At 41.6% G+C, this 24581-nt stretch overlaps 1 protein-coding gene across 12 annotated transcripts in view; it reads right to left on the bottom strand.

Moving 5' to 3' along the window:
* LOC137357234 (pumilio homolog 2) overlaps positions 1–24581 on the bottom strand; it is a 172436-nt gene that overhangs the window by 85376 nt on the left and 62479 nt on the right. For 11 of the 12 annotated variants that reach the window (XM_068023412.1, XM_068023431.1, XM_068023422.1 and 8 more), the window contains 3 exons: positions 18749–18854; positions 9900–10087; positions 1646–1815 (listed from right to left, as the gene is read on the bottom strand). In XM_068023412.1, the coding sequence (XP_067879513.1) occupies positions 1646–1815; positions 9900–10087; positions 18749–18854 (464 nt within the window). The remainder of the gene's footprint in view (positions 1–1645; positions 1816–9899; positions 10088–18748; positions 18855–24581) is intronic. The other variant, XM_068023503.1, reaches the window with a different exon arrangement.

The following is a 24581-nucleotide window of genomic DNA, read 5'->3' as shown; positions in this document are numbered from 1 at the left end:
ATTGAAATGAGAATCTATGCACAGATCATTAAAACGCAAGTCGCATTCTATTCCTGGTCTGGATGTGGCAGGGAAGAATAATTAAAAATCAGCACCTGTGCAACCAGAACTATTTCAGGTACTTTTACACTAACTCCTGCATTGCTTCTTTTACTTTACTTCCAACTGAGATAACTAACATCACAACAGCCAGATGGTTTTAGATCTTAAAAAGTTAAGCCTCATTTTAACTGAGGAAGAATATCAAACCTTTGAAATCAAACTGCTTCCACAAATCAGTGACCAACTAAATTTTCACCAATCAACCATCAGTTATGACAAAATGGATGGCATGCAACTGAATGATCTGACAATGAGCTCAAGACTTGCATCTAATGCTGTAGATACAAAAGATTCATAGAAAATATTTTCTCCAACCTTGTCATCATGCCAAGACAGTGAACTTACTGTTGAACAGACATCACCTCACTTAAATCATGGGCAATTAATCTTTCTGTGTAGTCATCCTTTGTTCAAATTAAATGGAGGAAGATACTTACAAACTTTCCATGAGCAAGTGCAACTCTAAACCAACTGAAAAAGCCATCTGCTGGTTCCTTCAATACTTTCTTTGGTATAAATACATAAAGCATGGGGTTCTCAAGTTTTCTTTTTCCATTATCAAAGCAATTATTTTCCAGATACCTCTACTCTCTAAAGAGAAGTCCACACCTTCAAGTGGAAGATCTACTTGCTCAAGTGTCCCATTCTTTTCAGCCTTTTCTTTTCCAATTTCCCCTAAACATATTGGGAAACTGTATACTTATAAGCAAGAGAAAGGCAGCAAATATAGTTAGATGTTTTTCTGTAGCAAGACAAGTTTCAAAACCCAGACTTGTCAGAACAGTTCTGCAATGGGGGAAAAAAACATGTATCCAATGATCATTATAACGGATGAAACTTGAAGTGTGCACACTAAGGCAATACAACATGAATTTTTTTTTTTTAAGAACTTAAGCACCACATATTGTAGTGCCATGTACGATTTAAGGTTAAGTCACACAACAGAGGATAGAAAAAGGCTTGAAGTGCCCTTAAAAAGCGATGTGAGCTTTCTCTGTGGAAATTACCATCAAGACATGATCCAAATTATGGAGAAAAAAGCCAAAATTTTAAATTTTCCAAAAGGCAATTGTCCAATAGAAAATGCTGGCATAAGGCGAGACTCATACAATTAGTACAAGTTGACAACAGTACATTATTAGTGTATAAACTGAGTTGTTCCCACAAAAAATTGTTTGGTTTAAAATTTCAAAGTCTTAGCTACTTCTCTTGCTATCACTTGACTATGTCTAGATATTGACAAGAACTAGCCATTCCAGCAGAAGATAATCTTGAAACTTCAAAAAGCTCCAGATGAAGTTTACAGCTTATATGGCTGTGCAACAATGGCAACTTTTGACTTGGTCTGTTTCCTATGGTTGGGAGGGGTAATCCCCAAGCCACTCTCACATGGTCCTAATTGGATTGTCCAGAGTGGCATTACTATAAGGCCTGGGAACAGACTGTTGTCCTTTTGACCATAGGCGACACTTCATTTAGAAAAATAAATGTGGTAGTTTAGCAACCTTCACAAAATTTACAAATACTAATATAAGGCACTTACTTGAAGTCCTTGCAGTCTGCATCTATTCCATTCTGCAAAACTAGCCCATTAGTTTTGGAAATATCATCATCTCCTTGTTTCAGATCTCTATTTTTATCTTCCTCGAATGGTGATGATTTCCCTTTCTGATCAGCCTTCTCATTCTCATCAGGCTCAGTGTCTCCAGCACCCTAATGAAACAAAGCCACTAAGGCAGACGAACTATAGAAGTAACTATTCAGCATCCTCATCAGTGTACAAGCATGGCCATTAAAAGGATGTTTTCATGCAGAAGCTTTCCATATATCTTAAAATGCCTAATAGGAATGCCTGGATAAAGATTTTATTTTCTCTTAATGAATACTGGGATTAACATTTGACTAGTTGAGACCAGAAAAGATCCAGGTTCAAAGCCCAGACTGTGTTGGGCTAGATCTCATCTGGAACAGTGGTAGAGCTACTAAAATTGGCCTCAGTGAACCTTGGTTAAAATTAGCTTTAGCACCTGATCACAATCCAGCAACACTTCTAGCAAATCTGCATGCAAATGATGCAATTTGCAAACAATGCAAATGAAGAAAACAGGGCCATCCTCATTTTCTTACTTATGAACATACAAATTAAGAGCAGAAATAGGTCACTCGAGCCTGCTCCATCATAAGATCATGGCTTATCTGATTGTAACCTCCACTCCACATTCCAACCTACTCCCAATAACCTTTCACCCCCTTACTTATCAAGAATCGATCTACCTCTGCCTTAAAAACATTTGAAAATTTTGTTTTCACTGCCTTTTGAGGAAGAGTGTTCCAGAGACTCATGACCCTCAGAGAGAAAAAAATTTCTCATCTGTCTTAAATGGGCGATCCTTTACTTTTAGTGACCCTCGAGTTCTAGATTCCCCCACAAGGGGAAACACCCTTTCCACATCCACCCTGTCAAGACGACTCAGGATCTTATATGTTTCAATCAAGTCGCCTCTTACTCTTCTAAACTCCAACGGATACAAGCCTAGCCTGTGCAACCTTTCCTCATAACAACCCACCCATTCCAGGTATTCGTCTAGTAAAACTTCTCTGAACTGCTTCCAACCTATACGTATCCTTCCTTAAATAAGGAGACCAATACTGTACAGAGTACTCCAGATGCAGTCTCACAAATGCCCTGCATAAGTGAAGCAAAACCTCCCTACTTTTGTATTCATTTCCATCACAATAAACAATAACATTCTATTCGCTTTCCTAATTACTTGTTGAACCTGCATACTAATCTTTTGCATTTCATGCACTAGGACACCCAGATCTCTCTGCGTCTCAGAAACCTGCAATTTCTTCTCTTCAGTTCCTTACAGCTTCTGGATCCATCTACCATACCTTACTTCCCTATCTTTGGAAAGGACTGCTTTTAAAATGTTGTTCTTACTGTCTTCATAGGTTACTTTCCTTTACTTTAAAAAGGTATTTCCTTGTCCTTGATTCTTACTTATGTCTTTTCAGTTATTTTAAACTGCTTTATACATGAGTTTTGTACTTTGTCTTTTAATTTGTGTAATTCATTTCATGATGTCTTCTAATGTTGAATATTGATCTTAATGTGCTAATATCTAGTCTATAAAACATTTCTGGAATGCTCATGTATGGAAAGATATTTCAAAAGGCTTTACAGCAAGGAGAAAACTGAACAGTAGACACCAAGAAGGAGGAAGAAATTGAGAGCTAGGGTGGAAAAGAAAAACTATTTGCTATTTTCTTAAATGTTTGTTTTTTTGAACACACAAGCATGACTGTTTCAATGTCCAACTATTACGTGCTTTACTGAACTTGTATCAACAGCCATGTATCTCAAGGCACTGTCTCCAACTGAAGTACGGTTCCAGAGGCACTTGTCACTATTCTCAGACAAATGGCCATTCTCTATGTATGATCCTAAACTAGTCAAAGATGGAGGGTTAAGCCTGATCTCGTCTTCACCCAAAACACCACACAGGCACTTCCAGCCAGGGTCACCAGCAGTGGGAACCCTCGCCAATTTTCAGCTCCCTAATATGGGTATGGAGCCAACTGTACTACCCCTACTGCTCCCTGGCTGTAATGAGCAAATTGAGCCACCAGGGGAGCCAGATTCTGAATTTGACATCAATAGGAAACTGATGACAGGGATATCAATACATTGTCACTGCAGTAGTGCACTGATGTTTGCAAATACACACCTACACTTTACCAGAAAAGCAGAAACTCAGTTTCTTAGGTATCCCAGAGGTGATCTTGTGAAGCATATAAATTTATAAATATTTGAAAATGGTAAAACAAATATTCCTTCAGGAGTATGCTTAGCAAAAGAGGTTCGAACTAGTAAAATGTACATTTTGGCACAGATATCAGGAAGTTCTTCTTCGTGTAGAGAGTGAACTACACTTCAAATGGTCTTCCAGATAAAGTGATGCACAAATCCTGGATACAGTGAGGTAACAAGGAGAGACTGCAACATGGTGATGAACAGATGAACTAATATGGACCTCCTCATCTATAATTGTCTTGTGAATTATTTCTCAAGGGATTTAGCTCTCTAAGTTAATAAATACATTAGAAATGTAAAATACCGAATGGTCCTTGTTGCAAAAGCAGCAAATGACTAGATAAGAATTTTTTTAAATCTTCAAAACAGCAATAAAAATCAACGTCTGTAAAACACTATGTTCCTTAACACCATGTGGACTTTTACAGGTGGTATATTTACAAAAAGTTCATTGGAAACAAATACCTGGATTTGTATTCATCCAATTATTTTTATTGAATGCAGTCTTTTCAACTAACCTCCTTTGCATCTTTTTCTGTTACTTTTAATCTGCCCTACAGTATCCATTTCTTCAAGGTACCAAATATTAAAACTTTTATCCACTGTATTTAATCCCTGCAGCCTGACTACACTGAACTGCCACCTGACTATACAGCAATAAAATATAGGGTACACATCTGCCATCAGCAGCTCCGCTTATACACCAAATCACCAAAGGAACTCAGCAGAAATGAATATGTTGGCTGATGTTATGCACACTTTTTTCCCCCAAACACTACCCGATTTCCATCAAAAGATTGTCTTTTGTATTTTTAAGCTTTGCTTGAAAAGTTCAAAATAAACCCTGAAAAATCCAAGCATTTATTTGAAAATTACAATCGAAGCAAGGAGTTTCACAAAATCCTGGAGTTACCAGGAGGCAATCTTTATCTGAGTGCACCTTGATAGCCCTTAAGGATAACTCATTTACACTCCTGCATTTAACAGAAAACATGTTGCTCATAGTCTCTCAACTTAAACTTTGAAGTTATTTTCTTCTCATCTAGGGCCCCTCTCAGGTTATACTATTTCCCAATAAAAGAATGTCAGATTTCACTGTTATGAACTGGTTTGCAAAATATGGGTGGGTTGCCTTGATCACAGATTTTCTAAATATCCATTGAAAGGTTTCTTGAATCCTAGCTAATATCAAGACCTCATCCTGGGCCACTGAATCCACAACTACAACTTTTGCAGTATAACTTACATTCATCTAGCGTCTTTATTATAGTAACACTTCCCAAGGCTCTTCAAAGGTATCAAACAAAATTTGAAACTGAGCCACATGAGATATTAGGGCAGATGACCAATAGTTTGGTCAAAGTGATAGCTTTTAAGGACTGTCTTAAAAGGAAGAAATAGACACAGAGCTTAGGGCTAACAACTGAAGAAATAGCTGCCAGTGGTGGAGTGATTAAATTAGGGGATGCGCAAAAAGTCAGAACTGCATTCATTTACTCTTTTTTGGCTTTGCCTTCATTAAAACCTTCTATTTACAACAAAACTTTCAAGCACACAGCAGGACTGATTCACAGTCTCATCGGGTAGGGAGAAAATATGAATTAACTAATCAGTACCGGTCCTCTTTAAGTCAAGAACAACCTGCACTTACGTCGTGCCTTTAACACAGAAAAACACACAAAGACATCATCACATTAATGTAATTATTAAATTGGATACAGATATCTGAAAGTTTGGCGAGGTGGTGTTTATGGAAGAAAGGGAAGTGGATTGGTGGATGGAATCAGGGAGGAAAGGAGGAAGGGTATTTCAGGAAGAAACTCAGGTGGGGCTTGGGGACAACAGACAATAAGGAGTGGAACTGGTAGAAGGCAGAGGAGCAGCGAACAGGCTGTAGTGCTCAACAGGAGAAGAGGCCAGGAATGGGGTGAGGCAAGATCAAGGTGTAACCAGACCTCACTGTGGCAGTTTGGATGGGGCGGGTGCCGAAAGATGTAGCCACGTAGAAAGTGAACAGATAGTCTGGAGTGTAATGCGTAAAGGAGCAACAATTGTTGATTCGATGGCAGAGTCAATGGTGGGTGGGGCAAGTGTCCTAGACTCCTAACATAGGAAGTAGGAGCAGAAGTAGGCCATTCAACTAGATCATGGCTGGTATTCTACCTCAACGCCACTTTCCCGCACTATCCCCATATCCCTTGATATCTACAATATCTAGAAATTTATCGATCTGTCTTGAACATGCTCAATGACTGAGCCTCCACAGCCCTCTGGAGTAGAGAATTCCACAGATTCACCACCCTCTAATTGAAGAATTTCATCCTCATCTCAGTCCTAAATGGCCTACCTCTTATTCTGAGACTGTGTCCTCTGGTTCCAGACACCGGTCCCCAACCCCCCCAGCCAGGGAAACCATCCTTCCTGCATCAACTTAGTCAAGCCCTGTAAGAATTTTGTATGCTTCAATGAGATCACCTCTTATTCTTCTAAACTCCAGAGAATACAGGCCCAGACTCCTCAACCTCTCCTTATAGGACAATCTCGCCATCCTAGGAATCAGTCTGGTGTAAATTTGGTGCACTCCCTCTATGACAAATATGTCCTTCCTTAGGTAAGGAGACCAAAACTGTACACACTACTCACCAATGCTCTATACAATTGCAGCAAGACTACTTTACTACTGTTCTCAAATCTTCTGGCAATAATGGCCAACATACCATTTACTTTCTTAATTGCTTGCTGCACCTGCACATTGGCTTTGAGTGACTTGTGGCATAGAAAGCAGCCATTTGGCCCATCTAGTCTTTGCTGGCTGATCCAGTCAGTCTGATTCCGTCAGTCTGATTCCATCGCCATAGCCCTGCAAGTCAATTTCCCCTCAAGTGCCCATCCAATTTCCTTTTGAAATCATTCATCGCCGCATCCACCACCTTGTAGGCAGCAAGTTCCAGGACATTAGCACTCGCTGCGTAAAATGTTCTTCCTCACATTCCCCTGTATCTCTTGTCCCCTAGACCTTGCATCATCAGTTAATGGGAATAGCTTTTCTTTGTCTACTTTATCTAACCTATCATAATCTTATACATCTCTATCAAATCTCCCCTCAATCTCCTCTGCTCCAAGGAGAACAAGCTTCTCCAACCTAACCTTGTAGCTAAAATCCCTCATCTCTGGAACCATTCAGGCAAATCTCCTCTGCACCCTCTCAGGGACCCTCACATCCTTCCTAAACGGTGGTGACCTGAACTGGACGCAATACTTTAGTTATGGCCTAATCAGAGCTTTAGAAGGGTTCAGCAAAACGTCCCTGTTTTTATAATCACTACCTCTATTTATGAAGCCCACAATTCCACATGATTTACTAAATATCTCTCCATATGACCTGCCACGTTCAAAGTTCTATTCACATGAATCCCCAAGTCCCTCTGATCCCGCACACTCTTTAGAACTGTGCCATTAAGTCTATATTGCCTCTCTCCATCACTTCTGTCAAAATGCATCACCTCGCACTCCTCTATTAAATTTCATCTGCCATTTGTCTGCCTATTCTGCTAGCCTACCTGGGATAGGAAGGAACTTGGAGAGGTTAACCCCAGCATCATTCTAAATGAGCAAGTTCGCCTGAGAGGAAGACAGGGCAGTTCAGGTCACTGCTTGTAAGACTGTGATGGGTGCCTTGAATGGGGCTTTTGCAAAATGCCAAGAAAGGCAAAGAGGGTAACCATGGGCTTATGTAAAATGTGATTTAAGCCTGGGATGGTTGCAGGAAAGCATGAAAGTCAGAGTTGTAACTAGTTGGGTTGGGGACTGAAGGAGAAAAATTTTTGAGAGTGGAGAAATGAAAGGTGGCAAGTCTACGGTGATGGGAAGAAGAAGAGCCCAAGAAAAAAAGGATACAAAAAAAGTGGGTTTTGATACAGGACGGCGACCGAAATGTACATGCGAATGGACAGAGTGAATACAAAGCTGCCAAAAACCAAAGCATTTCCAAACCTTGTACAGTGCCTATACAATTAAGTGCAAAGAATCACGGAAGGCAAAAAAGGGGAGGAACAAGTATACCATACTCAATTCCAAAATCTCCCATAATACATCAACAGTTCATACCTAAATTGAATGCGCAATTTATTTAATTTGGCATTCTCCATGCATGAAGAATCAAATTAGTTTACTAGAATTGAACGATATTATTACTGAAACTTCGACTGTTCTTCCTATGGACTTGGGCATGGCTTCTCTTACACATGACCAAAAAGAAAACAGTAAATACAATAGACAGCTTATTTTTTAAAAAGTAAACTACAACTAAATGATTTCTGTTTATATGAATTTTAATCAAAGCCAGATCATAGCAGAAATTTAAAAAGCTAATGGTAAATGCTATGGCAAGAGAAATAAAATATAAAATTTGAGATGTAACGATGAATCTGTATAAAACCTCATTAAGACCAGAGCTATAAAGTACAGCATGCAGTTTTGGGATCCACACTACAGGAAGGATGGTGATAGCATACAATGCAGATTCACTGGTATGTTACCTAATATGAGGAAATACAAATACAAAGAAAGATTTGAAAAATTAGTGCTCTTCCATTGAGAAGAGAGGAGATTAAGGGGTGATTTGATAGGGGTGTTTGAAATTGTGAAGCGATGGGATGGAATAGAGAGCAAAAAACAAACTTTATTTTTTTTAAAAAGAGGGTTCTGAGACTATGGTATGCAGTGTCAGTGATTAAAGCAGAAACCATCTCAATATTTAAGAATAGGTTAGACAGGTGATTGAAGCCAAGTGGAATAAAAATATTTGTGAACGAAACAGGTACAGGGATTAAGACAGCTGCACGGACTGATTGGATCAAACCGCCTGTTTCTGTGTTGGTATTTCTATGTAACATCCAGAGATGAAGTTGATACTAAACTTGTATGATATATATCTAGTGTTATAGCCCAACCTGATTCTGGAGCAAAGTAGACCTTCTAATTTGGGGACTCTCATTCCATCATTCTGGTATCGGATTGGCCTCCACCTATAGGTGCAGGCTGTAGTTACACTATCGATGTTTCCAGTATCAAAATTGATTGTTTAGCCAAATGATTAGGAAAAAGAATTATAATTCTTGAGCAGTTTAAATTTTAAAAGAATATTAATGAGATTTGCTTCAAGACAGGGTTTAATGCAACTAGGATTTGCCACCAGTAGGTAATACAAGGTCAGATTCAATGAAGCAGAGTGAAGGTTGAAAACAAACAAGTTCAGGCTGCGAGAGTAACGGTAGACAGTATCAAAATTAGTGACTACGACAGAAAATTTGTGATGAGGACTGAAAATAATAGTTTTGGTTTTGTCAAAGTTGAGCTGACAGGCAGATGAACAAGCTGCCTAACAGCAACAAAGCATTCGGGGGAAGTGTTGGGAGAGCTAGATGCCATCGGCGCACATGTAGGAACTGATCCCAGATCTGAAAATGATAACACCAAAGAGCAGCATGTGGATGAAAAGGCAGAAAATAGATCACTGAGGGACTCTAGCAGTGATAATGCAGGTTGAGGGGGGAGAATGTTTTGGGTAAGTAGTAATGGAACCATCAAATGCAATTCCACTGAGTTGGACAACAGAGAAGAAAGTAGATGGAGGAGGATGACACTATCAATCACGTTGAACACTGCAGAGAGGTCGAAGGAGGATAAGGGGGGATAAAACATCACTGTAACTATAAGCACTTGCATATTTAAATATTTGCTTGCATATTCACAGTGCTTTAAAGCACAAAGTAACTTGGCATATTAACAATTCACAGAAGTTTACTTCCCTAAGTGTCAAACAAAATGTAAGCTGCAGCTCAAAAGTGAAGTAAAACTACTGTTCAAAATTACAGGTCAGATTTAATATACTAAAGTATGACAATTAGACCACTTAAATTAATCTCACAACATCCATACATTCACAGAAACCAAATGAATAGCAAGGCTAATTACTTACAAATGGCCCTTTTCTAAAACGAGTATCCAGTTTATCCCCAGGTGAAGATCGTAAGACATACTCCACCATGCTTACTCCTAGGCCACCACTTTCAGAACGGGGCGAGAGAACAGAGCTGACTTCATTGTTTCCATGAAAGCCTTGACCAGGTCTTCTCTGAACCATGATGGGCTGTGACACAGTGTGGTCTGGATAATAGAATAAATTTAAACATGAAGCAAAATTTTGATGTTTGCTAGGAACAAAACAATGAAAACAATTGATTTATAGATTTATTTCTATGAGAAACTAACATCATTGATAAAAGATTGATGTGGGTCTTGATCCTGAGAGGGGTGGATAATATGGATTTGTGCAGCCTATTTGACTTGAACTTTGCATTCTGTATAGTGCGATGCTGGAGATAGGCGAAGGATGAACAATATTCACAGAGGCCAGGTCCCCTAAAGACAGTTAAGTACACGGATTCTAGAAATCTGAAATAAAACCAGACCGATCTGAAAATGCACAATCATCAGGCTTTGAAAGAGAAAGATGTGCAATCCTTTTTATTATTCCAGCAATTTGTTTTTGTTTCCCTCATCTCATCTTTTATTTGAGAAAGACAATGCTCTGGAATTCTGGCTCATTTACCTTTGGGGATTAAGGAGCAGAACTTGCCCTCGCGAGATTAAATAGAGGAAGCTGAATCCACAATAGGGTAAATAGTGCACATTTATAGAAAGAGCAATCCTGAAGCTCCAAACTGTCTTTTCACATTCCATACTTACCTTGTGGAGTAACAAAGATTTAATAAAAATAAATTCCTGGAAATCTTTTTCTTTATTTGAATTCAAAAGGCTGTTAATTATTTCACAAAACTGAAATGGCAAATATTGACAGCAACTTTCAGTCATACAATGCCTTTAAGTATCAAAATATCCCATGGCACTTTAAAAAAGATAACACAAGTATGAAGCAGCAAAGTTTGGAAGGCAGCCAAAAGCATGGTTGAAGAAGTTTTCCTGAAGCTACCGAAGGAGGAGGTGCAGAAAAGTAAAGTACTTTAGGAAGAAAGTTTCAAAACATGCAAAGGTATGGTATCAGGAGAATAAATATGGTGGAGTGCGGCAGGGGGTTGGGTGTATGAGTTCATTAAAAGTCACACATTTTCGTGAGTCAGGAAGCAAGTCACGTGGATTTATTTTTAAATTTAGGAATTTTTATAGAAATTTTCTTTTAAACAGACATTTTTAGAAATTCATCAAAAGGAAATCCTATTCAAACACACAAAAAGCATTCTGTAACACAGTGGCGCAGTGGTTAGCACTGCAGCTTCACAGCTCCAGCGACCTGGGTTCAATTCTGGGTACTGCCTGTGTGGAAATATAGAAATATATAGAAATATAGAGTCGTACAGCATAGAAACAGGCCCTTCGGCCCACCGCGTCCATGCCGACCATAATGCCTATCTATACTAATCCCATCTGCCTGCATTAATTCCATATCCCTCTATGCCTTGCTCATTCAAGTACCTGTCCAGATGCCTCTTAAATGTCGCTACTGTATATAATGGATTAACTCTTCTAAATTACTGGCAAATGTCCTTAACCTCATTAGCTGTTAACAATTTATATAATTGCATGCTTTGATGGTTGATTGGAGGGAGCTCACACCTAATTCTAGGTAATGGTTGGTTAAGTTAGGCAGAGTGTAGTCAATCAGGATGTGTGTGATGAGTCTTGGCTGATGCAAAAGCATGTGTGGCACAACAGAGCTATAAAGGAAGGCGAAATAAGTGCGAAAGTGCAAACAGAAATTCCACTGTCTGCACTATTCTAGACCTTTTTATTAAAGATAAAGAGAGCTCAGCAGGGATTAAAACAACAAGTCATAGAGTAATTTACGGCAAAGAAGGAGGCCATTCAGTCCATGTCGGCTTTCCACAGAGCTACGCAGTCAGTCCCTCTCCCTGACTCGATCCAGGTAGCCCTATTTCTCTCAGGTGGCCATCAACTTCCTCTTGAAGTTACTGATCGTCTTTGCTTCCACCACTCTTGTGGGCAGCGAGCTCCAGGTGATTACCACCCGTTGGGTAAAAAAGTGCTTCAATACAACTACAAAACCATCTGCAACAGCTGCAAATCCACCGACACCAATGCTGTGCAGCAGATGCACTGGAGCGATGTATGGCAAGTGTAACAAGGGAAGGTGGTGCTTGAATCTTAACCCAGTGGGTTGCCGGGAGCACAGCAAGGTGTGAAGATGCTGAACTCTGGTATCAACAGGCAGGGGATACATTTCTGTGAGAGTTCATAAACCTCTGCAACCTCTTCCAGCCCCACAACCCGCCGAGATATCTGCACTCCTCCAATTCTGGAGTTTGCAAGTTGTGGGCGGCACAGTGGCGCAGTGGTTAGCACCGCAGCCTCACAGCTCCAGCGACCCGGGTTCATTATTATCCATCCCCCGAACTCACTTTTTATCGGACCAACGCTCACTTTGTTAACTCTTTTCTTTTTTAAATATCTATAGAAACTCTTATTATCTGTCTTTATATTTCTAGCTAGCTTTCTCTTGTACTGCAATTTTACCTTCTTAATCAATCTTCGCTGTTTTTATATTCTGTCCAATCTTCTGACCAGCCTCCCATCTTTGTGCAATTATAGGCTTTTCTTTAAGTTTGATACCATCTTTAACTGTTTTAGTTAACCACGGATGGCAGGTCCCACGGATAACGTCATCGCGTACTGCAACGTCTGCTTGTTGCTCTCTCCCCACCTCGCCACTACTCCCCTATCGGCCGCTCGCTCCCCGCTTCACCCCCCGACCGGTCAGCCACTCACTCCCTATCTCGCCACTTCTCTCACCTCAGCCATTCACTCCCTACTTCACCCCAAATGTGCAGATCTTTCATCAGAGCATGTTCCCTATTTTGCAAGGGGCTAGAGGAATGAGACAGAGAGAGAGGGAGAGAGAAACACAAAATGCATTTTTTGGGAGGGGGTTGGGAAGAGGAGGAGAGGAGACAGAGAGAGGGCAGCGTAAACAGAAAATGGATTCTATCTTGAGCACCCAGCTTCAGCAAAGCATATGTCAGTAGTCATGGTCCCAGAGCCCACATCTCTTTGTCCCTGCCCCCCACCACATCCCTGAAAAGTAGTGAATTTCAAGTTCTCCAGCAGCAACTCTCATAACTTCAAGCAAAAACAAATTTTATTTTGCGCATATAACAGTGACATTTTAACAAAGCTGCCCATATTAACTTAATAGATTCCTTACTACTAAAAGGATGACACTTATCCCATCAGTTTGTACTAAATTTCAACCTGTGCCAAGGGTGACCGGGCAATATTCTGGCTCATATGTCACCTAGTCTCAAAAATAATCTTCCAAAAATTTACACCAATGCACACTGGATTGATTTACCCAGTGATTAGTCACTTGGTTTTGTACCAGCTCCTAGTTCTCATTTTTGAAAATGTTCCCACATTGTGGCAATTATACCCCACTGGAATCAAATCTGCTTTAGTTTAAGTTCAGAACTCCTTCTGTAACAGCTTACATATAAATTGACAATCCCTTATTTGATGCACACACACATTTGATTTGTGTAGACATCATAAATCTCAGCTTTTAACGCTAAGGAGTTGGAATGTCATATTTATGAAGTATAACCAAAAGATAAAAGTAACTTTGTAAAAGGAAAAACTGTAGTCTCCTTAAAAGATCAAAGACATAGTAACTTTTTTTTTTAAGAAAAATTAGATTGGGATAGAATTGCTTATTTGTAGCAACACAAAAATCAAAACTTCGGCAGTAGCTTGTGGACCTTCCAAATCAGTATAAGCACCTGGTAAATGCAACAAGTAAAGCATTTCTAAACTCACAGGCTGTAGAAATTTAAACTTGTCCAAACTGGGTTTTTCCAAAAAGAAAAGCTCGCAGTTCACAAGTTCAGACAGATGGAACAACTCCTTCACACTTGCATCATAGCTTTCCTCTGAACCACAGAAAATAACAAGCCAATAACAACAATATCTGGAACATCTCTGTTACTGTTACATCGCGACTAAAAGAGTATAGTTTTTTTTTATTCATTCATGGGATGTGGGCATCACTGGCCAGGCCAGCATTTATTGCCCATCCCTAATTGCCCTCGAGAAGGTGGTGGTGAGCTGCCTTCTTGAACCGCTGCAGTCCATGTGGGGTAGGTACACCCACAGTGCTGTCAGAAAGGGAGTTCCAGGATTCTGACCCAGCGACAGTGAAGGAATGGCGATATAGTTCCAAGTCAGGATAGTGTGTGACTTGGAGGGGAACTTGCAGGTGGTGGTGTTCCCATGCATTTGCTGCCCTTGTCCTTCTAGTTGGTAGAGGCCGTGGGTTTGGAAGGTGCTGTCTAAGGAACCTTGGTGCATTGCTACAGTGCATCTTGTAGATGGTACACACTGCTGCCACTGTGCATCGGTGGTGGAGGAAGTGAATGCTTGTAGATGGGGTGCCAATCAAGCGGGCTGCTTTGTCCTGGATGGTGTCGAGCTTCTTGAGTGTTGTTGGAGCTGCACCCATCCAGGCAAGTGGAGAGTAAAATACAAAGGGCGGCACAGTGGCGAGCACAGCAGCCTCACAGCTCCAGCGACCCAGGTTCAATTCCGGGTACTGCCTGTGTGGAGTTTGCAAGTTCTCCCTGTGTCTGCGTGGGTTTCCTCCGGGTGCTCCGGTTTCCTCCCACAAGCCAAAGACTTGCAGGTTGATAGGTAAATTGGCCATTAGCAATTGCCCCTAGTATAGGTAGGTGGTAGGGAAATACAAGGACAGGTGGGGATAAGTGGTCGGAATGTGGGATTAGTATAGATGGGTGGTTGATGGTCGGCACAGACTCGGTGGGCCGAAGGGCCTGTTTCAGTGCTGTATCTCTAAAAGTAAAAAAACTAAAACTAAACAAGAAAAGTGCTATTATAGAGCAGGGTGCAAATATTCTATACAAGCTTGCCTAATCTTGTCTAACAAGCTTGTCTAATCTTTCAGTCCATTAGAAGTTGATCCATTGATTTTTGTTTACTATTCTTCTTTGGCCTCCTTATCTCGAGAGACAATGGGTAAGCGCCTGGAGGTGGTCAGTGGTGTGTGGAGCAGCGCCTGGAGTGGCTATAAAGGCCAATTCTAGAGTGACAGGCTCTTCCACAGGTGCTGCAGAAAAATTTGATTGTCGGGGCTGTTACACAGTTGGCTCTTCCCTTGCGCCTCTGTCTTTTTTCCTGCCAACTGCTAAGTCTCTTCGACTCGCCACACTTTCGCCCCGCCTTTATGGCTGTCCGCCAGCTCTGGCGAACGCTGGCAACTGACTCCCACGACTTGTGATCAATGTCACAGGATTTCATGTCGCGTTTGCAGACGTCTTTAAAGCGGAGACATGGACGGCTGATGGGTCTGATACCAGTGGCGAGCTCGCTGTACAATGTGTCTTTGGGGATCCTGCCATCTTCCACGCGGCTCACATGGCCAAGCCATCACAAGCGCCGCTGACTCAGTAGTGTGTATAAGCTGGGGATGTTGGCCGCCTCGAGGACTTTGTTTACTGAATATATGCTTAATCATTTAGCTTTGTTAGAATTTTTTTTTAAATAGATACTACAGCTACTGTTAAATTGAGCTGAATTGTAACATTAAGATTTTAATGAGAAATTGATGATTTCTGTTTATATTTATCCAAAATAGCAGCAATAAAATAATCATGGTAACAACAACTTTTAATTTTATTAGAGTTTCTTGATATACATGGTGTTTCAGTCAAAGTCTGTTGAGGGAAAAAATACATATGAACTTCTGATGTAGTTATACAACTGCTGATCAATGTCAGTGCAATTGCCAAGTGTCCAATATTGTGCAAATTGACATATTTTACTCCTTGAAAGGAAATAAGCTCATGATCTTCAAGGACTGTGATCAAAAAGGAGAAGAGATTATGGATAATGATCAGGAAACCAAAATTGGATGCCTGTACAAATGTTATTCCAGAACAACTATAAAGATGACAGTAATTACACATTTGCAAGTTGAGTAGCAATCTTGAAACTGATTTCACTAGTTTTACCATAACCAAGTACAGATTATACTCCAGGCAAAATTACATATTTTTCAACTGTTTGTGTATATTACATCGTTACCTCAGATGATACATGATTTGGTTTTTAGTTAAGCAGACTTATGCTCCCCCTAAATTGTAAATACATGGACACTAAGCAAATGCATCCACATTACTGAGGCAAGCTTTTTGATTTCTGTGCTAAATTTCTATAGTTTTTTTTATTCATTCATGGGATGTGGGCATCGCTGGCCAGGCCAGCATTTATTGCCCATCCCTAACTGCCCTCGAGAAGGTGGTGGAGAGCTGCCTTCTTGAACCGCGGCAGTCCATGTGGGGTAGGTACACCCACAATGCTGTTAGGAAGGGAGTTCCAGGATTTTGACCCAGCGACAGTGAAGGAACGGCGATATAATTCCAAGTCAGGATGCTGTGTGACTTGGAGGGGAACTTGCAGGTGGTGGTGTTCCCATGCATTTGCTGCCCTTGTCCTTCTAGTTGGTAGAGGTCGCGGGTTTGGAAGGTGCTGTCGAAGGAGCCTTGGTGCATTGCTGCAGTGCATCTTGTAGATGGTACACACTGCTGCCACTGTACATCGGTGGTGGAGGGAGTGAATGTTTGTAGATGGGGTGCCAATCAAGCGGGCTGCTTTGTCCTGGATGGTGTCGAGCTTCTAGAGTGTTGTTGGAGCTGCACCCATCCAGGCAAGTGGAAAGTATTCCATCACACTCCTGACTTTGTGCCTTGTAGATGGTGGACAGGCTTTGGGGAGTCAGGAGGTGAGTTACTCGCCACAGGATTCCTAGCCTCTGACCTGTGCTTGTAGCCACATTATTTATATGGCTACTCCAGTTCAATTTCTGGTCAATGGTAGCCCCTAGGATGTTGATAGTGGGGGATTCAACGATGGTAATGCCATTGAATGTCAAGGGGAGATGTTAGATTCTCTCTTGTTGGAGATGGTCATTGCCTGGCATTTGTGTGGCGCGAATGTTACTTGCCACCTATCAGCCCAAGCCTGGATATTGTCCAAGTCTTGCTGCATTTTTACACAGACTGCTTCAGTATCTGAGGAGTCATGAATGGTACTGAACATTGTGCAATCATTAGCGAACATCCCCACTTCTGACCTTATGATTGAAGGAAGGTCATTGATGAAGCAGCTGAAGAAGGTTGGACCTAGGCCATTACCCTGAGAAACTCCTGCAGTGATGTCCTGGAGCTCAGATGATTGACCTCCAACAACCACAACCATCTTCCTTTGTGCTAGGTATGACTCCAGCCAGCGGAGGGTTTTCCCCGATTCCCACTGACAGTTTTGTTAGGGCTCCTTGATGCCATACTTAGTCAAATGCTGCCTTGATGTCAAGGGCAGTCACTCTCACCTCACCTCGAGTTGAGCTCTTTTGTCCATGTTTGAACCAAGGCTGTGATGAGGTCAGGAGCTGAGTGGTCCTGGCGGATCCCAAACTGAGCGTCACTGAGCAGGTTATTGCTAAGCAAGTGCCGCTTGATGGCACTGCTGATGACACCTTCCATCACTTTACTGATGATTGAGAGTAGGCTAATGGGGCGGTAATTGCCCGGGTTGGACTTGTCCTGCTTTTTGTGTACAGGACATACCTGGGCAATTTTCCACATTGCAAGGTAGATGCCAGTGTTGTAGCTGTACTGGAACAGCTTGGCTAGGGGTGCAGCAAGTTCTGGAGCACAGGTCTTCAGTACTATTGCTGGAATATTGTCAAGGCCCATAGCCTTTGCAGTATCCAGTGCCTTCAGACGTTTCTTGATATCACGCGGAGTGAACTGAATTGGCTGAAGTCTGGCATCTGTGATGCTGGGGACTTCAGAAGGCCGAGATGGATCATCAGCTCGACACTTCTGGCTGAAGATTGTTGCAAATGCTTCAGCCTTATCTTTCCCAATGATGTGCTGGGCTCCCCCATCATTGAGGATGGGGATATTTGTGGAGCCACCTCCTCCAGTTAGTTGTTTAATTGTCCACCACCGTTCACGGCTGGATGTGGCAGGACTGCAGAGCTTAGATCTGATCCGTTGGTTATGGGATCGCTTAGCTCTGTCTATCTCATGCTGCTTCCGCAGTTTGGCACGCAGATAGTCCTGTGTTGTAGCTTCACCAGGTTGACACCTCATTTTGAGGTATGCCTGGTGCTGCTCCTGGCATGCCCTCCAGCATTCTTCATTGAACCAGGGTTGGTCTCCTGGCTTGATGGTAATGGTAGAGTGGGGGATATACTGGGCCATGAGGTTACAGATTGTGGGCGAGTACAATTCTGCCGCTGCTGATGGCCCACAGCACCTCATGGATGCCCAGTTTTGCATTAATAGATCTGTTCGAAATCTATCTATAGTTCTTGAACCTTATCATTTTTTATTTACTTTATTTATTTAGAGATATAGCACTGAAACATGCACTTCGGCCCACCGACTCTGTGCCGACCAAGAACCACCCATTTATACTAACCCTACAGTAATCCCATATTCCCTACCACCTACCTACACTAGGGGCAATTTATAATGGCTAATTTACCCCTCACCTGCAAGTCTTTGGCTGTGGGAGGAAACCGGAGCACCCGGCGAAAACCCACGCGGTCACAGGGAGAACTTGCAAACTCCACACAGGCAGTACCCAGAATTGAACCCGGGTCCCTGGAGCTGTGAGGCTGCGGTGCTAACCACTGCGCCGCCCTAATGATGTGAAAACATTTCTTATATAAAAGCAAAATGTTACAGACTTAAGACAGTTTTCAGCGTCACTTACGAGATGCTCCCCATGCGGTGTCCCTCCACTCATCTCCTAGGAATATGCCTTTTTGGCCTTCTTTAGCTGAATCATCTGATTCCCAGAATTTTTTAGCAGGTAACAGCTAAAAGTAAACAAACAGTAAATCAATGACAACGACATTAAACAGGTAAATGTAGAGAAACAATATTTTTATGCAGAAACAACTTGGCAATCACATATTGGTTTTAAAAAAAAGCCCAACACTTCATTTGTTTTTGATCTCAGCATTCACAATATACAAACTGAGGTGTTTTGCTATTCAATAATATCATGACTGCAGAAAATATTCAACTAGGACTGCTTTTACACTCAGCTGCCAGGTTTATGAAAACTTAATGCAGTTCATTTTAATTATTTTCCAACAGGATTAATTTCATTTTCAAAGCCTTATTGAACACAGTGGTAATCTGCAAACTAGCATTAATGAACTTTTTTAATGCTATCCTATACTTTTCGATGTTCCATTTGCTTCAAGTTTCCACAAGATATTCACCTCCTGTAGCTGGCAGAGAAGACGATGTTCTCCGAGGGGTCAAACAATGCTACTCAAATTGGGCACCTGGGGGCAGGAAAGGTAAAACCAGACTGATAACTAATTTCCCTCTGATAAACTTATTATGCTGTGAGGGCCCAGAAATTCTTTTGACTCCCACTTGGCCACTGTAAGGACAGTGAAGCATGACTTCAGTCTTGTTGAGCAAAATCAACACTCATATTTGCACAGCTTATGCATGTGTACTTTAACTTTTTTTGTGTTGGTTAGCAAGATAAAAAGCAGAGCGTACTTGTGCTTCTTGTTTACTGCGAGTGCTTTACTTCCTTGCTCCTGAATGATGGTAGAGGTTTATAAAGTGAATATATAAGTACATACACACACATTAACTATACTGTGCAAGAGGCAGAGGCAGTTTGACTACAATTCGTGTATGCGGCTAAAACAATGTTGCCATAGCCTCACCTGTGGTTCGTCAGCAATTTCAAATGGCAATACTAGTGTTAAGGGAGGACATCAATGAATTAATTTTTCACCATGCAAATGTTTCTTGGGGTGTTCTACACCACTCTTTCAATCCAGTCAGAACTGAAAAATTTTATACTTTTCCCCTGCTGGGCTTTAATAACTATTCCTCAGCTTTGTTTTTTAAGCTATGGTACTCTGATGGCTATGATTCTATTTGAAATATTAATAGATAAATTCAGAGGCATTTCTAAAAAAAAATGCCTATGCAGAAGCTATGAAATTAGCAGCATCTTTTTGAAGGGAGTGAAAGGAGTATAACCTGAAGTTTAACATATCTGGCAGAAGTAATTCTATCACTGGAGGAGGTGTTGAGGGGGGCGTTAAATTGTATAAATTGAGGAGCTAAGGAAAATACCTGCCTCATGTCTCAACTAAAAGCCTATTTTGGGCTAATTAAGGTGTGCAAGTTTTTGTTCCATTTGGAATATGACAAATTACACCACTTTGACTAGAAAAATGAAAACTAGAGAAGTTTCCTTCTGTATTCCTTTAATTTCAATTTCGTAAAAAAGTGTTGTCAAATGTCAATCTAATTCACGTATTGATTTTTTGAAAATTAAATACAAATTTCTCGAGTATATAAAGTCAAGCAAAATAGCAAAATCCATAATAAAAACTAGAGGGCAAGTATCGTCACCTAGCATTCAAAGAGCATTAGACTTAAAATGTTATAAACTACCTAACTTAGCCGATCCTCTTCAAACCTTAGACTTTACTGAGCCTATTCCTCACAGATGTGTTGGCAGACCTTGGGTATTGCACTCTCAATGACCCAATTATCTAGGCACAGATGGAGATGCTGCGACCTACTGCATTCTAAATTTGTTGCAATCAAATATTTGAAAATAGTGGATGTTGATAAGAGACTGTAGGAGAAAACCTAAAGCTTACAGATTCACCAACAAAGTGCACAGTGAAATGTTGACACAGCATTTCCCCATTATTAGTATTTAAATAAAGACTTTTCCTTCCACTGTGACATTTTGGCATATGAATTTCTGTAATAAAAAGGTGACAGAGGAAATAGGTTAACGTGTACAGGAACCGTGCGCCAGACACATGATCTATATACATAGAAACATATACGCATAGACTCATTACGGCACAAAGGAGACCATTCAGCCCATCAAGTCTATGCCGGCTCTCTGTAGAGAAATCCAGTCAGTCCCAATCACCCACTCTATCCCTGCAAGTCCATTTCCCTCAAGCGCCCATCCAATTTCCTTTTGAAATCATTCATCGTCTCTGCCTCCACCACCTTGGTAGACAACGAATTCCAGGGAATTACCACTCACTGCATAGAAGTTTTTCCTCACATTCCCACCTGTACCTCTTGTCCAAAACCTTCAATCTGTGTCCCCTAGTCCCTGTACCATCAGCTAATGGGAATAGATTTTCTTTGTCTACCTTATCTAAGTCTGTCATAAACTTGTACCCCTCTATCAAATCTTCCCTCAACTCCTTTTGCTCCAAGGAGAACAAACCCAGCTTCTCCCACCTAACCTTGTAGCTAAAATCACTGATCCCTAGAACCAACCTCTGTACTGTCTGAAAGGGATTCTCACATTCTTCCTGGATTTGAGAGATAACATCCAGACTTGAGTCAGCTGCAACTTACTCCAGATAAACCACTGGCAAGACTGAAAACATCTTCAGTCCTCGTCACTGACTCTATTCCTCTCTCTAACCATTGTGTCATGAACACATGCTATGCTGAATGATTTTTTTTAATCCATCGGTTGGAAACCTGAATTAAACTTTAAAAAAGCATCTAAAATGGCCACGCAATTTGCATCGAAATACCTCACATACCAAAGTATCAAGGTAGAGATAAATGTCTAGTTAATCCCCACTAGAACAATGGATTGTGAATTTTGAATGAGCTAACGGCCTCACCTCCATTAACAAGACATTCATAGCCATCTTGGAACATTAACACTGGTGGAGATGAACCCCCCAGGGGGTAAACACAAACAATGAGACCCGAGAGAGATCGGAATTCTTAGACTTGGATCTCATTAATGTACAAAAGAGAGTACGCTGGACAATCATGTGACACTCTTTCCATCTGTGTGAAAACTTGCAGTTTCTTTTCACTATAGCAGACAAACACCTGCTTTTGACCAGTGCAAGACCCAAGTGGAGGTCTTTCTCTCTCTCTAGGCAACACTACAAGTTCGAACCTTGCCTGCGGGCTGCAAAACATCCAATTCTATTATTGCCGCAGAGACCCTGAGGAGAAAACCATCTACATCACTGTCTCCAGGAAAACCCTGAACCGGGTGGCCACCTCTACCAGCCAGATACTTCGGGACCACGAGTTCAATCGGAAGACAACTGAATTACCAAACACCACAAATTGTATATTTCTTTATTTGTTCTGGACTCTAATCCAAACAACCAATTCTTCTTCACTCTGTAACCTATGCGTGTGAGATTCTTGTGTATGTACGCGTGAAAGTTGGAGCATAGTTTATTAGGCTTTGGTTTTAAGTACAATAAACTAACCTCTTTCATGTTTAAACTCAAGAAAACCGGCCCGGTTGGTTCTTTTATGATCATAGCACATAAAAGGGTTAAACACTCACTGAATTGGTAAGCATATCCACTGCTTAAAAGAAATATATCCTGTTGCGGTCAAACAAGGAGAGGGACAAGAGGGGAGCCTTTCGACCCCTCCTCACCTGATCATAACAATTGTCCCAGACAGAACCTGACAGTCTGCAACCTCGGCATCCTGTCTGATCCTGAACTGAGCACCCCAAATCATCTCCATCACAAGACTGCCTACTTCAATATCATCGCCTACCCCCTTCTCCCACCTCAGCCCATCTGCCATTGCAACCCTAAATCATGCCTTTAATTGCCTCCAGACTTGTTTACTCCAATACTCTCCTGGCCCATCTCTCATTTTCCATCATCCAAAATCCTGCTGCCCATATATTACCCATACTGAGTCACTCTTGCCCATTACAACTGTCATCCCTGGTCCACTGATATCTCCAATTTAACATTCTGATCCTCCCATTTAAAACCTTCATTGGCTCACCCATCGCTATCCCTAACCTCTCCGCCCCACCTCATTGCTTTTTCTGACTCTGGCCTCATGTAAAGCCCCTCACTATCCTTCACTGCACACTGGCTGCTATGCCTTCTACTGGGCAAGTAAAGCTCCTGCTGATTACAACCAACCACCTTCCCTCAACTGATGAATCAGTACTCCCCCAGGTTGAATACCACTTGGAAGAAGCACTGGGGAGTAGCAATGTACTCAATGTCCATCACCAAGACTGGTTTGATAGCACCACTACTGACTGAGCTGGCCAAGTGCTGAAGGAGACAGCTGCCACAGTGGGCCCACGGCATCTTGTGAGAGATCCAACATGAAGTCTCGTCCTCACCAATCTACCTGTCGCAGATGCATCTGCCACGACAGTATTGGTAGCAGTGACCACTGCACAGTCCTCGTGGAGACCAAGTATCGTCTTCTAACTGAGGATACCCTCCATTGTGTTGTGTGGCACTACGACTGTGCTAAATGGGATAGATTTAGAACAGATCTAGCAGCTCAAAACTGGGCATCCTTGAGGCAGTGTGGGTCATAAGCAGCAGCAGAATTGCATTCAACCACAACATGTAACCTCATGGCCCAGCATATCCCTCACTCTACCATTACCATCAAGCCAGGGGATCAGCCCTGGTTCAATGAGAAGAGCATGCCAGGAGCAACACCAAGAGTACTCAAAATGGGGTGCCAACCAGGTGAAGCTACAATACAGGGCTACATGCATGCTAAACAACAGAAATGACATACAATAGAAAGCTAAGCAATCCCACTACAAATGGATTAGATAAAAGCTCTGCAGTCCTTCCACATGTACTCATGAATGGCAGTGGACAATTAAACTGGAAGAATATACTAACATATGAATTAGGAGTAGGAGTAGGCCATTCTTCCCCTGGAACCTGCTCTGCCATTTAATAAGATCATGGCTGATGTGACTGTAACCTCAACTCCACATTCCCGCTTACCCCCAATAACCTTTCACCCCTTGCTTATATCAAGTATGTATCTACCTCTGCCTTAAAAATATTCAAAGACTCTGCTTCCATCGCCTTTTGAGGAAGGCAGTTCCAAAGGCTCACGACCCTCAGAAAAAAATTCTCATGTCTTAAATGGGTGACTCCTTATTTTTAAACAGTGACCCCTAGTTTGAGATTCTCCCACAAGAGGAAACATCCTTTCCACATCCAGCCTATCAAGACCCCTCAGAATCTTATCCTTCAATCAAGTCGCCTCTTATTCTTCTAAACTCCAGCAGATACAAGCATGTCCAACCTTTCCTCATAAGACAACCCACCCATTCCAGGTATTAGTCTAGTAAACAGTCTCTGAACTGCTTCCAACACATTTACATCCTTCCTTAAAGGAGACTAATACTGCACACAGTACTCCGGATGTGGTCTCACCAATGCCCTACATAACTGAAGCATAACCTCCGTACTTTTGTATTCAATTCTCCTCGCAATAAACGGTAACATTCTATTAGCTTTCCTAATTACTTGCTGTACCTGCATGCTAACCTTTTGCGATTCATGCATTAGGACACCCAGATCCCTCTGCAACTCAGAGCTCAGCAACCTCTCATCATTTAGATAATATGCTTCTTTTTATGCTTCCTGCAAAATGGACAATTCCACATTTTCCCACATTATACTCCACTTGCCAGATCTTTGCCCATCAGGGAGAAGGGGGGGGGAGGCAGGGGGGCGAGAGAGAGAGAGAGA

The sequence above is a fragment of the Heterodontus francisci genome, chromosome 3, assembly GCF_036365525.1.
Source record: "Heterodontus francisci isolate sHetFra1 chromosome 3, sHetFra1.hap1, whole genome shotgun sequence".
Lineage (NCBI taxonomy): Eukaryota > Metazoa > Chordata > Chondrichthyes > Heterodontiformes > Heterodontidae > Heterodontus > Heterodontus francisci.
This window is presented reverse-complemented; position numbering and strand designations above follow the sequence as displayed.